This window comes from Myotis nattereri (assembly GCF_964212035.1).
Source record: "Myotis nattereri genome assembly, chromosome: 14".
In the NCBI taxonomy this organism is placed as follows: domain Eukaryota; kingdom Metazoa; phylum Chordata; class Mammalia; order Chiroptera; family Vespertilionidae; genus Myotis; species Myotis nattereri.
Window position 1 is genome coordinate 4,381,121 of NC_138089.1, and position 12,174 is coordinate 4,393,294.

A 12,174-nucleotide genomic window follows, 5' to 3' on the forward strand; every position below is an offset into this window, starting at 1 on the left:
GGCTTATAGACTTTTGGATGAGAAATCAGCTGACAGCCTTATAGGAGCTCCTTTGTAGATAACAAATTGCTTTTTACTTGCTGCCTTTAAGATTCTTTCTTTGTCTTTATTTTTTCGCCTTTTAATTATGATGTGTCTGGGCATGGGCATGTTTGAGTTCTTCTTTCTTGGACTCTATATCATTTGAACTTATGTGATTTTTTTCCTTTACCAGATTAGGGAAGTTGGGTGTTGGCTGTCATTATTTTTTCATACACGTTCTCTACTCCTTGCTCACTTTCTTCTCCTTCTGACATACCTAGAATGTGAATATTGCTAAGTTTCGTGGTTTCCCACAGCTCCCTTAAGCTGTCCTCCTGTTTTTAAATTTTTTTCTATTTGAGTTTCTGATTGAGTGGATTTTTTTTCTACTTTGTTTTCTAATTCACTGATTTTGGCTTTTCCCAATCTGCTGTGTGTTCCTTCCACTGTGTTCTTTATTAGTACTATGTCATTCTTCATAGTTACTATGTCTTTTCTCATGCTGTTGGTCATCTTTTCCATCATTATTCTGAACTCCATGTCTTATCTCCATTTCATTTATCTCTTCTGGAGAATTCTCTTGTCCTTTCATCTGTGCTTGTCTTTTTGTCTCCCTGTTTCGACTGCCTGTTTGGGTTTGTGTCTGTGTAATAAGAGATCTGCTAGGACTTCCATCCTCTAGTACAGGACAATGTCAGATGCTGTTAGCGACTGGCCCTGAGTATCGTTTGGAGCTATTAGCCAACCATAGCCCGTGGCTCCTCTGCTGGGGCTGGGTGCCTGTGGAAAGGACCAACATGTGCACCAGTGTCTGCTTTTCCTATTCCTGGGCCCAGAAGGAGGTCAGGCAAAGACTCAAAGCTTCCAGAGGCCCGCCTCTGCCAGCAGTCTGATTGTTCTCAGTCTTGAGAGCCTCAGGCTACCCACCTCAGGGTGGGAAAGAGGTCCTCCAACAGCATGGGACACCTGCCTTTCCCCCAGTCAGAAACCACCCGGACAGCAAAGATCCTCGGGCAGAAGATGTCCACAGTGTGAAGGAAGGACTCAGCACAGGAAAACAGAGTGGCTGCCCTCTGAGCTCCAACCCCAGAGTCCCCAAGCCAGAACTCTCCTCACACGGCTGCAGTCCACTCTGTCTTCTCTGTGCTGGAGCCCCAGGTGAGTGGCTACACACGAAATTTTGTACATTGGCCCTTTAAGAGGGTGCCTGCATTTCTAGCCATCTCTCCTGGCAGACAGCAACCCTGCTGCTTTTGACAGTCAGATGTTACTTGGGTACCTTTCTCAGTTCTGGTGCTCTGAGCTGGGGGGCCCAGCTTGGCATTTAGACCCCAGAGTTCTCAGTGGGAACCCCCTCTGCCCCTGCCTTCAGCTGCTGTCTGTGGGAGCCCGGCTCACCACTTCTCATCTCCACATTCCTCCTAGTCTCTGTGTGGTCTCAACTTTCCATCCTTGGTTGTCAGGGTTCTCTCTAGCTAGTCCTCAGTTGATTTCCAGAATGGTTTTTCTGTATTTCAGTTGTATTTCCAGTTTGGTCCTAGGAATGTCAGTGTAACTTCCAGTTACTCTGCTGCCATTTTGGAATCAACCAGAAATATTATTATTATAGAGTAAAATCAATGGCAGGAGAGCAAGGAATTGAATGGCTCTCTATGAAATTACAATTTTTATGCATTTACAAAGCTTTAAAAGGGAGTTCTTTTTTAGTGAGATTTTCTTTGAATTTTTTTCTTTGTTCAAATATTTGAGACCCCCAGAATTGGAGGAATACATTGAAGTGTGCTAAACCAGAATAAAATATGGGAGAAAAGAAGCAAACCAAGAAATAAAGATCAAGGAGCATGCTGCTGCTTTAGTTTTCCCTCATTTTCCTCTCTTCACCTCCAGGCCTCCTTCAGCTTAAGCTCCCTGGTCAGATGTTGCCAGACAGATATAACAGTGCAAGTGTGAGGGGCCTTTGACTCCTCCTCATCCTATCTAATAAAAGAGAAACATGGTAATTGGCATACGACCGCTACCCTTCCCATTGGCTAATCAGCGGGATATGCAAATTAACTGCCAGCCAAGATGGCAGCCAGCAGCCAGGCAGCTTGAAACTAACATGAGGCTTGCTTGCTTCAGTGACGGAGGACTCCAACGTTCCCCACCTGCCGCTGCAGGGCTCTGAGCTGCAACTCTAAGCAACTGTGTAACAAATATAGAAGCTACACAAAACCCCAGAAACCTGCCGGGCTTCAGCCAGCAGGATCGCAACATTGTAAGCAAAGGCCAGAAACCTATTTTCAGCAGCGGAGGCCTAAGAGCTGGAGGCAAGCCTCAAAGCTAAAGCTGGGCTAGAATAAAAAAAAAAAAAGGAGCGGTTGGGAGCTTTAGTCACCCCCAGCCTGAAAACAGCCCTCAGCCCCTCACCCAGACTGGCCAGGCACTCCAGTGGGGACCCCCACCCTGAAGGGTGTGTGACCAGCTGCAAACAGCCATCATCCCCTCACTCAGGCTGTCCAGGCACCCCAGTGGGGACCCCCACCCTGAAGGATGTGTGACAAGCTGCAAACAGCCATCATCCCCTCACCCAGGCTGGCCAGGAACCCCAGTGGGGACCCCCACCCTGATCCAGGACACCCTTCAGGGCAAACCACCCGGCCCCCACCCGTGCACCAGGCCTCTACCTTATATAGTAAAAGGGTAATATGCCTCCCAGCACCGGGATCAGTGGAGCTGCAAGGCCTCGCGGCACCAGGATCAGCGTGACAGGGGGCAGCGCCCAAACCCCCTGATCGCCCTGTGGCTCTGTGTGTGACAGGGTGCGGGGCCAATACCTCCCTATCCACCCTGCTCTGTTCATGACAGGGGAAGGCGCCCCAACCTCCTGATCAGCTCTGCTCTGTGCCTGATAGGGGGGAGCTCCCCAACCCCCTGATCGCCCTGTGGCTCTGTGTGTGACAGGATGCGGCGCCCCATACCCCTGTTCGGCCTTGCTCTGTGTGTGACAGGGTGCAGCGCCCCAACCCCCCCACCCCACGGGCCCTGCTTTGTGTGTGACGGGGTAGAGCCATAACCTCCCCATCAGCCCTGCCCTGAGTGTGAGAGTGGCGGCGCCCCAACCCCCTGATCGGCCCTGCTCTGTGGGTGATAGAGGGCGGCGCCCCAACCCCCTGATGGACCCTGCTCTGTGCGTGACAGGGGGCAGTGCCCCAACCCCCTAATTGGCCCTGCTCTGTGCGTGACAGGGTACATAGCCCCAACCCCCCCGATGGGCCCTGCTCTGTGAGTGACAGGGGGCAGTGCCCCAACCCCCTGATTGGCCCTTCTCTGTGCGTGATGGGGTGGTGCCGCAACCTCCCCATCGACCCTGCCTTGAATGTGACGGGACAGTGCCCCAACCCCCCAATCGGCCCTACCCTAAGCGTGACTGAGGGTGGCATCACAACCTCCCGATCGCTCTGCTCTGTGCATGACAGGGGGTGGTGCCCCAACTCCCCAATCGGCCCTGCTCTGAGCCCGACCGGGGGCTGCACCTAGGGATTGGGCCTGCCCTCTGCCACCTGGGAGCAGGCCTAAGCCAGCAGGTTGTTATCTCCCAAGGGGTCCCAGCCTGCGAGAGGGCACAGGCTGGGCTGAGTAACCACCCTCCTACCCCCCGAGTGCACAAATTTTTGTGCACCGGGCCTCTAGTCTATACTAATAAAAGGGTAATACGCAAATTAACCGTCACTCCATGACAAAGATGGCGGCGCCCATAGCCAAAAAGATGGCGGTAGCTGGAGCCATGGAACCGGCCAGAGCGGGCAGGATGCTTGACTTCCTTTGTTGCCCCAGCGATGAAGGAAGCCAAGCCTCCCACAAGCCCTGGCCTCTGGGCGGCGACCACGGAGCCAGCTGGAGTGAGTGGGAGGTGGTTCCAGAGCAAAGGCCCGGGTCCCGGGTGCCAGAGGGAAGTCAGTGCCAGCAGCAAGGGGAAAGAAGGCCTATTCTTGCACGAATCTTCGTGCATCGGGTCTCTAGTCTTAAAGTATTAAGCTACAGTTGTTTTCAGTTCCAGATAAGCCTCTTGGCTCCATTATGATTCTCATCATTTTCTTCATAGCCCTGAGTTAGAGTGCAGATACTTTCATTAATCTCTTCAGTTTTGACATGGTCTGATCTTTCTCCCCAAAGGCTTGTGATTGGAAGTGTTAAATGCTATGCTTCCTCTGAGATCCAGCTTCCTGAGGATGGATTTTCCACGTTTCCCGTGTTGTCTTTCACTGGTTAACTTCAGACCAAGAATCTGGCACATGACTGCTTGTTCTGACACTTCGCATTTATAGTCGATGAACTTCCCAGCAGGGACAGCCTGTCAGTATTTGTAGAGCTGTGGGTCTCACTGGACTGTTGTAGCCACTGCAGGGCGAGCCATTTAGACTGAGGGTTTGAATGCAACAGATTCTTTCTGGTCCCATTGTTGTGTTCCTGGAAAGTGTACAATGGAATAGATTTGCATTCCTCTGAGAGGAGCCAGGTCATGGATGATTTAGTTGTTGACCCACAGAAGATAAGGATTTTGGGGTGGGGTATTTAGAAGGGAAGATTTAAAAGTAACTAAACTAGAAAATGTTTCACATGAAATAAGGTCACTTTGCATTTTGGGGGGAGTCTCTTTGCAGTCAACAAATGGTATTGATGAGGTTTTTAATGTTGGGAGGTGGTCTTGGGCCGCTTGCATCGGGCAGCTGGTCCTGAGGCAGCCGTGGGGTTGCTTGTCTGGTTTGGCTGCATTTCTGGGCCTGGAGCTGAAACACAGCCAAGGCCAGATGTATCTGATGTGGGTCAGAACCTCACTGTCCTGGGGGCTTGATGCCTAAGGGCTATTCTCCAGCCCCTATTCCTTCCCCCTCAGAGGGTCTACCCGCAGGACTAGCAATACGGCAGGGGAGGAAAGGGGAGGGAGGGTCCAACTGCAGGCCCAGCCATGTGAAAGGTCAGGGTTCTAAACCGCATAAAAAAAGAAAGAAAGAAAAGTTAGTATATGTTATATATAATAATTAGTATATATACTAAATATTTAACTTGGGGCTATTGATGAAGATGAAAAGAGGGTGGCAAGCAGAACAAGAAAAAGGAAATGACTGTGTTGAAAAGAAACGTCCTCTTTCCATAAGTCTCATGTGTGATGTCATCATATTTGTGTATTTATGTGTAACTTTGTTTCTGTTTATACAGAATATTAATACTATGCACTTAAATGGACTAATATATGAAAATACTCCTACTTTTTTGTATAGAACTTTAAAAATGAATAGTGAATACTTAAAGAGTACTTTACTTAGCTATATTATACTAGAGCCTCAATGCATGAAATTCGTGCAAGAGTAGACCTTCCTTCCCCTGGCTGCCAGCACTGGCTTCCCTCTGGCACCCGGGACCCGGGCTTCCCTCGTAGCCCCTGCTTCATTCAGAAGGTCATCCGGAAGGACATCCTATCTAATTAGCATATTATGCTTTTATTATTATAGATGCTTTCTGTTGTCAATATATTATGGTAACTTTAAAGTCAATAACTCTGACATTCAGATGCCTTGAATACAGAACACTTTAGCAAAAAGAGGTGTAAGAAATCTGGTAATAGCAATAGATACTGTTTAAATATATCTTTATTTAGCCCTAGTAGGATTTGAGCTAACACTAAGCTATTAATAAAATGGTGAAGTCTAGCCCTAGCTGGTTTGGCTCAGTAGATAGAATGTCAGCCTGTGGACTGAAGCAAACGGTGGTCTGAGGACCATTGGTGGTCGGTGAAGTCTGAAAGGTTGGCGACTGCTGGACTGAAGGGTCCTGGGTTTGATTCAGGTCAAGGGCACATGCCTGGGTTGTGGGCTTGATCCCCAGTAGGCAACCAATCAGTGATTCTCTCTTGTCATTGATGTTTCTATCTCTCTTTCCTTCTCCTGTCCTCTCTGAAATCAATACAGATATATTTTAAAAAATAAAACGGTGACGTCTAATTTAAAAGTTGTTTATGTATCTAGAATTAAATAACTATTTCAATTTCTATAATCAAAGTTCTAATTTTAACAAATCCTCAACATTGGGGGGTACAACAAAACTGAATGCAGCATCTAATTTTTAAATACATTTTCTTCTAGTATCTTTCTCTGAAGAAGAGAAGTGTCAGCTGCGAAAATTTGTCCATAAGTCTTACCTGCTAGACAAAAGAGCCCAACGTCAAGTGTACTATAGTCTGATTGATATCCTTCTGGCCTATTGCTATGAGACTCGTGTCAATGAAGGAGAGAAGAACGTAAGTGCGTGTGTGTCTGTGCTTGTTGGCTGAGACTCCTGCACTGAGTAAACTGTATTAGTACTTCACTCCTCTTGTGGAGAGTAAGACCTGTGGTGATCACTGCTTAGGGGACGCTTGGGGCAGAGTTGCACATGTTTGTTGGTGGTGGGTATCAACGTAGAAACATAATGCTTGCTTGGTGTCTTTCTTTTCTCTCTTGGCATGAGTCTTTACACATAGCAAAGAGGGGAAGTAAAACTGAGGCTAGAGAAAAAGGATCTTTAGGAGATAAATTGCTCAAATAAGACACTTGACTTTGGCAAGGAGTAAACTATCAACCCATTTATGTTCTTTCTCTGAGCTGTCAATTAGCAGGTGCAAGGTATAGGAATCTTTTAAAGCAGCGGTTCTCAACCTGTGGGTCGCGACCTCTTTGGGGGTCGAACAACCCTTTCACAGGGGCCACCTAAGACCATCAGAAAACACATATGTAATTACATATTATTTTTGTGATTAATCACTATGCTTTAATTATGTTCAATTTGTAACAATGAATTTGGGGGTCACCACAACATGAGGAACTGTATTAAAGGGTCGCAACATTAGGAAGGTTGAGAACCACTGTTTTAAAGAAATCCTATATAATAAAAAGGCTAATATCAGATCGACCTAACAGCGGAACGACTGGTCACTATGACGGGCACTGACCACCAGGGGCAGACGCTCAACACAGAAGCTGCCCCCTGATGATCAGTGCGCTCCCACAGGACTAATGCCGCTCAGCCAGAAGTTGGGGCTCATAGCTGGTGAGCCCAGCGGCAATGGTGGGAGCCTCTCCTGCCTCTGCGGCAGTGCTAAGGATGTCCAACTGCTGGCTTAGGCCTGAAGTGGGCCTAAGTTGTCAGTCGGACATCCCCTGAGGGCTCCTAGGGGTGCATGCCGGGCTGAGGGATTACACCCCCACCTCAGTGCATGAATTTTGTACCCTGGACTTCTAGTCTGTTATTAAGAATATATTAATGTAAAGTACTAATGTAAAGTACATTAGTATTCTTAAATTATATTCTTTTTTAATAACACAGACTTTATCGTAGCTCTCCTTAACCCTACCAGACCGCTGAACCGATTTTTAGGTAATTTCCACACAAAGGTGGAATATTGGCGCTAGATGAAAGGTAGACCTGTTTTCTACAATGTCTCCAAGTTCCATCTTATTCTAACCACTTGTTTGCATGTAACTAACATTTTTCTATATCATGTTGGTTTTTTCTCTTTAATGCTCAGGAGCCCAGGTACAGGGGACAGTTAGGTTCAGGGCCTCAGGTCTGGTAGACTTAAACCACATTTGATTTTGTAAATGAAGAGCTAAACATTTTTCTCACCTCTACTTTTAAAAAAGCTGGGAAACAACAACAAAAAGTCTTTCTGGTTAATGTGCACTGCAGCTATTTATGATTATCCTTACTCAAAGGGCTTTGCTTGAGCTGTGCACATGCTTTCTTAAAAATTTAAATACACAAATACTCCGTATCATTGTAAAGGGAAATACACACAAGAAAAAAATCATTAAAATGTCCTGTAATCTCAGCCCCAGAAAAAGCCACTGTTAAAAGGTGATGTATCTCTTTCACTCTCTTTCATTGTGCACATGTATGTATGCATGTATGATATTGGGTCATGATGTATGCATTATATAACCTGCTGTTCTCACTTAACATCATAGTTTTAGGATTAGAATTTTATATGTGCCAAGATGATTTATATTGTCATGATTCTGAAAATTTCAAGAGAGACTCTTGAGATTTGCATTTCACTCCAAAATGAATATAAATGAGTGTATTAAGGTCCTAATATAACTGAAAATGCTTTTTGTTTCCACTCATCTTTTTAAGATACTGCAATTGGAGAAAATGTTTTCTTTGGCAAAAAGTGCTTATTGCTTGAGGAGATAAGTGAGTGTTTAGTTTTACTCGATAACATTTATTCTTCTATTTGCATATTTGAAATTATGAAGTCTTGAAACTTCAAAACCTTCTTTAGAATATATTTACTCTCACAAGCATTCTCTGAAAAGGCCAAATTCTTGAGCAGCTTTTTTGTGTACCACAGACATACATTAATATTATTTTTGAGTCCATTGATAGAATGTTTGGGAAGTAAGTAACTTAGTTGAGAAAGACAGAAATTGAGCAATGCATCACTTTACTTTAATTTTACTTTCATAGCTGTGCTCATTTGCTCGTGTGCCCTGGGACTCTTATTATTGGAAAAGCTTTACTTTATAAAATCCAAATAGACAGAAACTTGCCTTTGATAGCATCTGCATTGAGTAAAGCAAGTATTTTATTTTATTTTTTGCAATCATAGACACTTCTTAGCTTTTATATTTATGTCAAAACTACTCACATGCTATTTGAAAAAATGGATATATTTGTTTTATTTTTATATGACTATCTCTCACGTGACAGTATTCTTTTCTTTAAAACAAATAAAGGTTGAATCTGCGTGGAATATCAGAAAACTGAGTCCAACACTGTGCTGGTTTGAGGTATGACTTTTAATTGCAATATTTTAGATTTGTTTGTCCAGAAATGTATTTTTTCATTGTCATTAGTTCATTTTGTGTAATTTAAGCAATTCCTTGACTTTTTAAAAATGGAAGGTTTATTGTACAAGTTTATTTTTTATCTTTTTAATAAAATTCTAATCCATTTGTTACTCTTATTCTAATTAAGTATACTAATGAAGCCAGGTGGGGTATTTTGGAAATCAGGAGAGGGAGAACGCATTTTGGAGAAAGAATGGGTACGTGGTCTGTTGGGGAAGACTGTGAGGTGGAGTTGAGGCATGTTTATGAGTTGGCGTATCCTGGGGCTCAGAGGTCAAGATGGTAATCACACCCCGTGGTCCTACCACTGGCTCCCACTGACCACCAGGAGCTGTGGAGGCGTTGTACACGCATTCCCTCACTAACTCCTTCCCACAGTCTGTGAGAAGTGTTATTGACATTTTACAGACCAGGAAACTTAGCACATAATGCTTAAATAACTTCTCTTAGTCCTATAATTAGTATAGTTAGATCTGATAAGTCTTTTAATATAGTGATACTTGTTTTTACATATATTTTCTAGAAAATAGTTTTGGAGGTCTTACCAAAAATATCAATGGGTGGTATCTTTAAATTTACCTGATTTGGACAAAATGTTATACATCAAAATAGTAATTAAGAGTAGAAGCTTTAAGAAGTGTCAATTTAAATTTCCCTCAGTTAAAAGCCTACATACTAGGTGTACCGGTTAATAATGCGGATTTTTTTCAATAGATGGAATAACACACATGTTGATATATATGCGATTTGATGTGTATGCTATTTTGTTGTATTGACAAGAAGCTTCAAAACTTCATATGTCAAATTTGTTGAAGGTGTTAACATCATAATAGATATTTTTACATTTAAAAATGTAGAATTTTGTGCCAAAAAAAGAGCATTTGCGGGAAGTTTTAATTCATTACTTTATTTTGAAGAAAAAGTTACCGTGTACTTTGGGAAGCTTATAATGAACGTGCTCCATCTCAAGATGCTTGTGAACGCAGTTCAAACGCTTTAAAAGTGATGATTTCGATGTGAAAGACAAAGAACGTCCAGGTCAGCCGAAAAAGTGTGAAGACCAACGATGACAAGCATTATTGGGTGAAGGTGCGTGTCAAACTCAAAAATAACCTGCAGAAAGATGAAATGTTGCTCAGCAAACAATTTCCGATCGTTTACAAGCAATGGGGAAGATTTTAAAGGAAGGAAAACGGATGCCACATCAACTGAACAAAAGACAAATGGAAAACCGAAAAGTCATCAGTAAAATGTTGCTTCAGCGGCATGAAAGAAAGTCTTTTTTGCATCAAATTGTGACTGGCGATGAAAAGTGGATTTATTTTGAGAATCCCAAATGCACAAAGTCATGGGTTGATCCAGGTCAAACATCAACATGGATTGCAAGGCCAAATCGCTTTGGAAAGCAGACAATGCTCTGCGTTTGGTGGGATCAGGAAGGTGTGGTGTATTATGAGCTTCTAAAACCAGGTGAAACCATTAATACTGATCGCTACTGACAACAAATAATCATTTGAACCACGCTTTGATCCTAAAACTGCCAGAATGTGCTAGAAGACACGGCAAAGTAATTTTGCTTCTTGATGATGCACCATCGCACACTCCAAAATTAGTTAAAGACACATTAAAACAGCGATTCTCAACCTGTGGGTCAAGACCCCTTTGGGGGTCGAAAGACCCTTTCACAGGGGTCACCTAAGACCATCGGAAAACACATATGTAATTACATATTGTTTTTGTGATTAATCACTATGCTTTAATTATGTTCAATTTGTAACAATGAACATACATCCTGCATATCAGATATTTACATTAGGATTCATAACAGTAGCAAAATTACAGTTATGAAGTAGCAACGAAAATAATTTTATGGTTGGGGGTCACCACAGCATGAACTGTATTAAAGGGTCGCAGCATTAGGAAGGTTGAGAACCACTGCATTAAAAGATCTTGCCTGGGAAGTATTAACTCACCTGCTGTATTCACCAGACCTTGCTCTTTCAGATGACCACTTGTTCCGATTTGATGGCACACGCACTTTCTGAGCAGCACTTCAAAACACATGAAGAAGTGGAAAATTGGGTCTCTGAATGGTTTGCCTCAAAACAAGAAAAGTTCTATTGGGACGGTATCCACAAATTACCTGAAAGATAGGGGAAATGTATAGCTAGTGATGGACATTACTTTGAATAAAGCACTTTCGATGTTTCTCTTGAAATTATCGTGTTTTCTTTGATTACAAAATCCGCATTATTAACTGATACACCTAGTATAGTACACTTTAAGTTGTAAAATCAGTTGTTTCATGGCATCATTTGATTGAAGTAAAAGGTATGTTGTAAGCAGGAACTGAAACACTTAACTTTATCTGGTCCGTGGACCAACAGCTTGGCCAGCCTCTGTGGCTGGGAGCTTGTTAGCAGCACATAACATCAGTCCAGATACACTGAGTCAGAATCTGTAGCTAGATCTTCAGGGTTTTATGTGTATACTAGAGGCCTGGTGCACGAATTCGTGTACCAGTGGGGTCCCTCGGCCTGGCCTGCAGGATCGGGCTGAAACTAGCTCTCTGACATCCCCCAACGGGTCCCAGGTTGTGAGAGGGTGCAGGCCAGGCCGAGGGACCCCACCAGTGCACAGTCGGGACTGGAGAGGGACGCGGGAGGTTGGCCAGCTGGGAGGGACTGCAGGAGGGCTCCAGAGCATGTCTGGCCCAACTTGCTCAGTCCCGATTGGCCAGACCCCAGCAGCAAGCTAACCTACGCGTTGGAGCATCTTCTCCTGGTGGTCAGTGCACTTCATAGTGACCAGTGGATTGTCTGCCTCCTGGTGGTCAGTGCACATCATAGTGAGTGGTTGAGCAGCCTTAGTATCATTAGTATATTACACTTTGGTTGGTTGAACAGCTGCCTGGTCAACCAGACACTTAGCATATTAAGCTTTTATTATATAGGATTAAAGATGGAGAAGTGCTGTTTGCTAGACTTCATTTAGGTTCTGCGTATTGCCACCATCAGCATATAATGGAGAAACTGGTTTTTGTAGTAATTGCATTCATTATGGAGTTGGTGATCAATTTTATAGTTCAGTTATTAAAATCTACATGAATAACATCACATATTTACGATTTTATTTTGAAATTTTTAGATTTTGAGAAAACTTAGAATTGCCAGACATGGTAATAAGTGTCAGACTTTTATAAGTATTTCATTTTTTTGGCTAGAATTTTTTAAAAGTTCATAGCTCTTTTTTTTAATGTATTTTATTGATTTTTTACAGAGAGGAA

At 43.6% G+C, this 12,174-nt stretch overlaps 1 protein-coding gene across 2 annotated transcripts in view; it reads left to right on the forward strand.

The window, feature by feature from the left end:
- SHQ1 (SHQ1, H/ACA ribonucleoprotein assembly factor) overlaps positions 1–12,174 on the forward strand; it is a 117,926-nt gene that overhangs the window by 82,055 nt on the left and 23,697 nt on the right. For both annotated transcript variants that reach the window (XM_081105756.1, XM_081105755.1), the window contains exons 7-8: positions 6,144–6,298; positions 8,775–8,828. In XM_081105756.1, the coding sequence (XP_080961882.1) occupies positions 6,144–6,298; positions 8,775–8,828 (209 nt within the window). The remainder of the gene's footprint in view (positions 1–6,143; positions 6,299–8,774; positions 8,829–12,174) is intronic.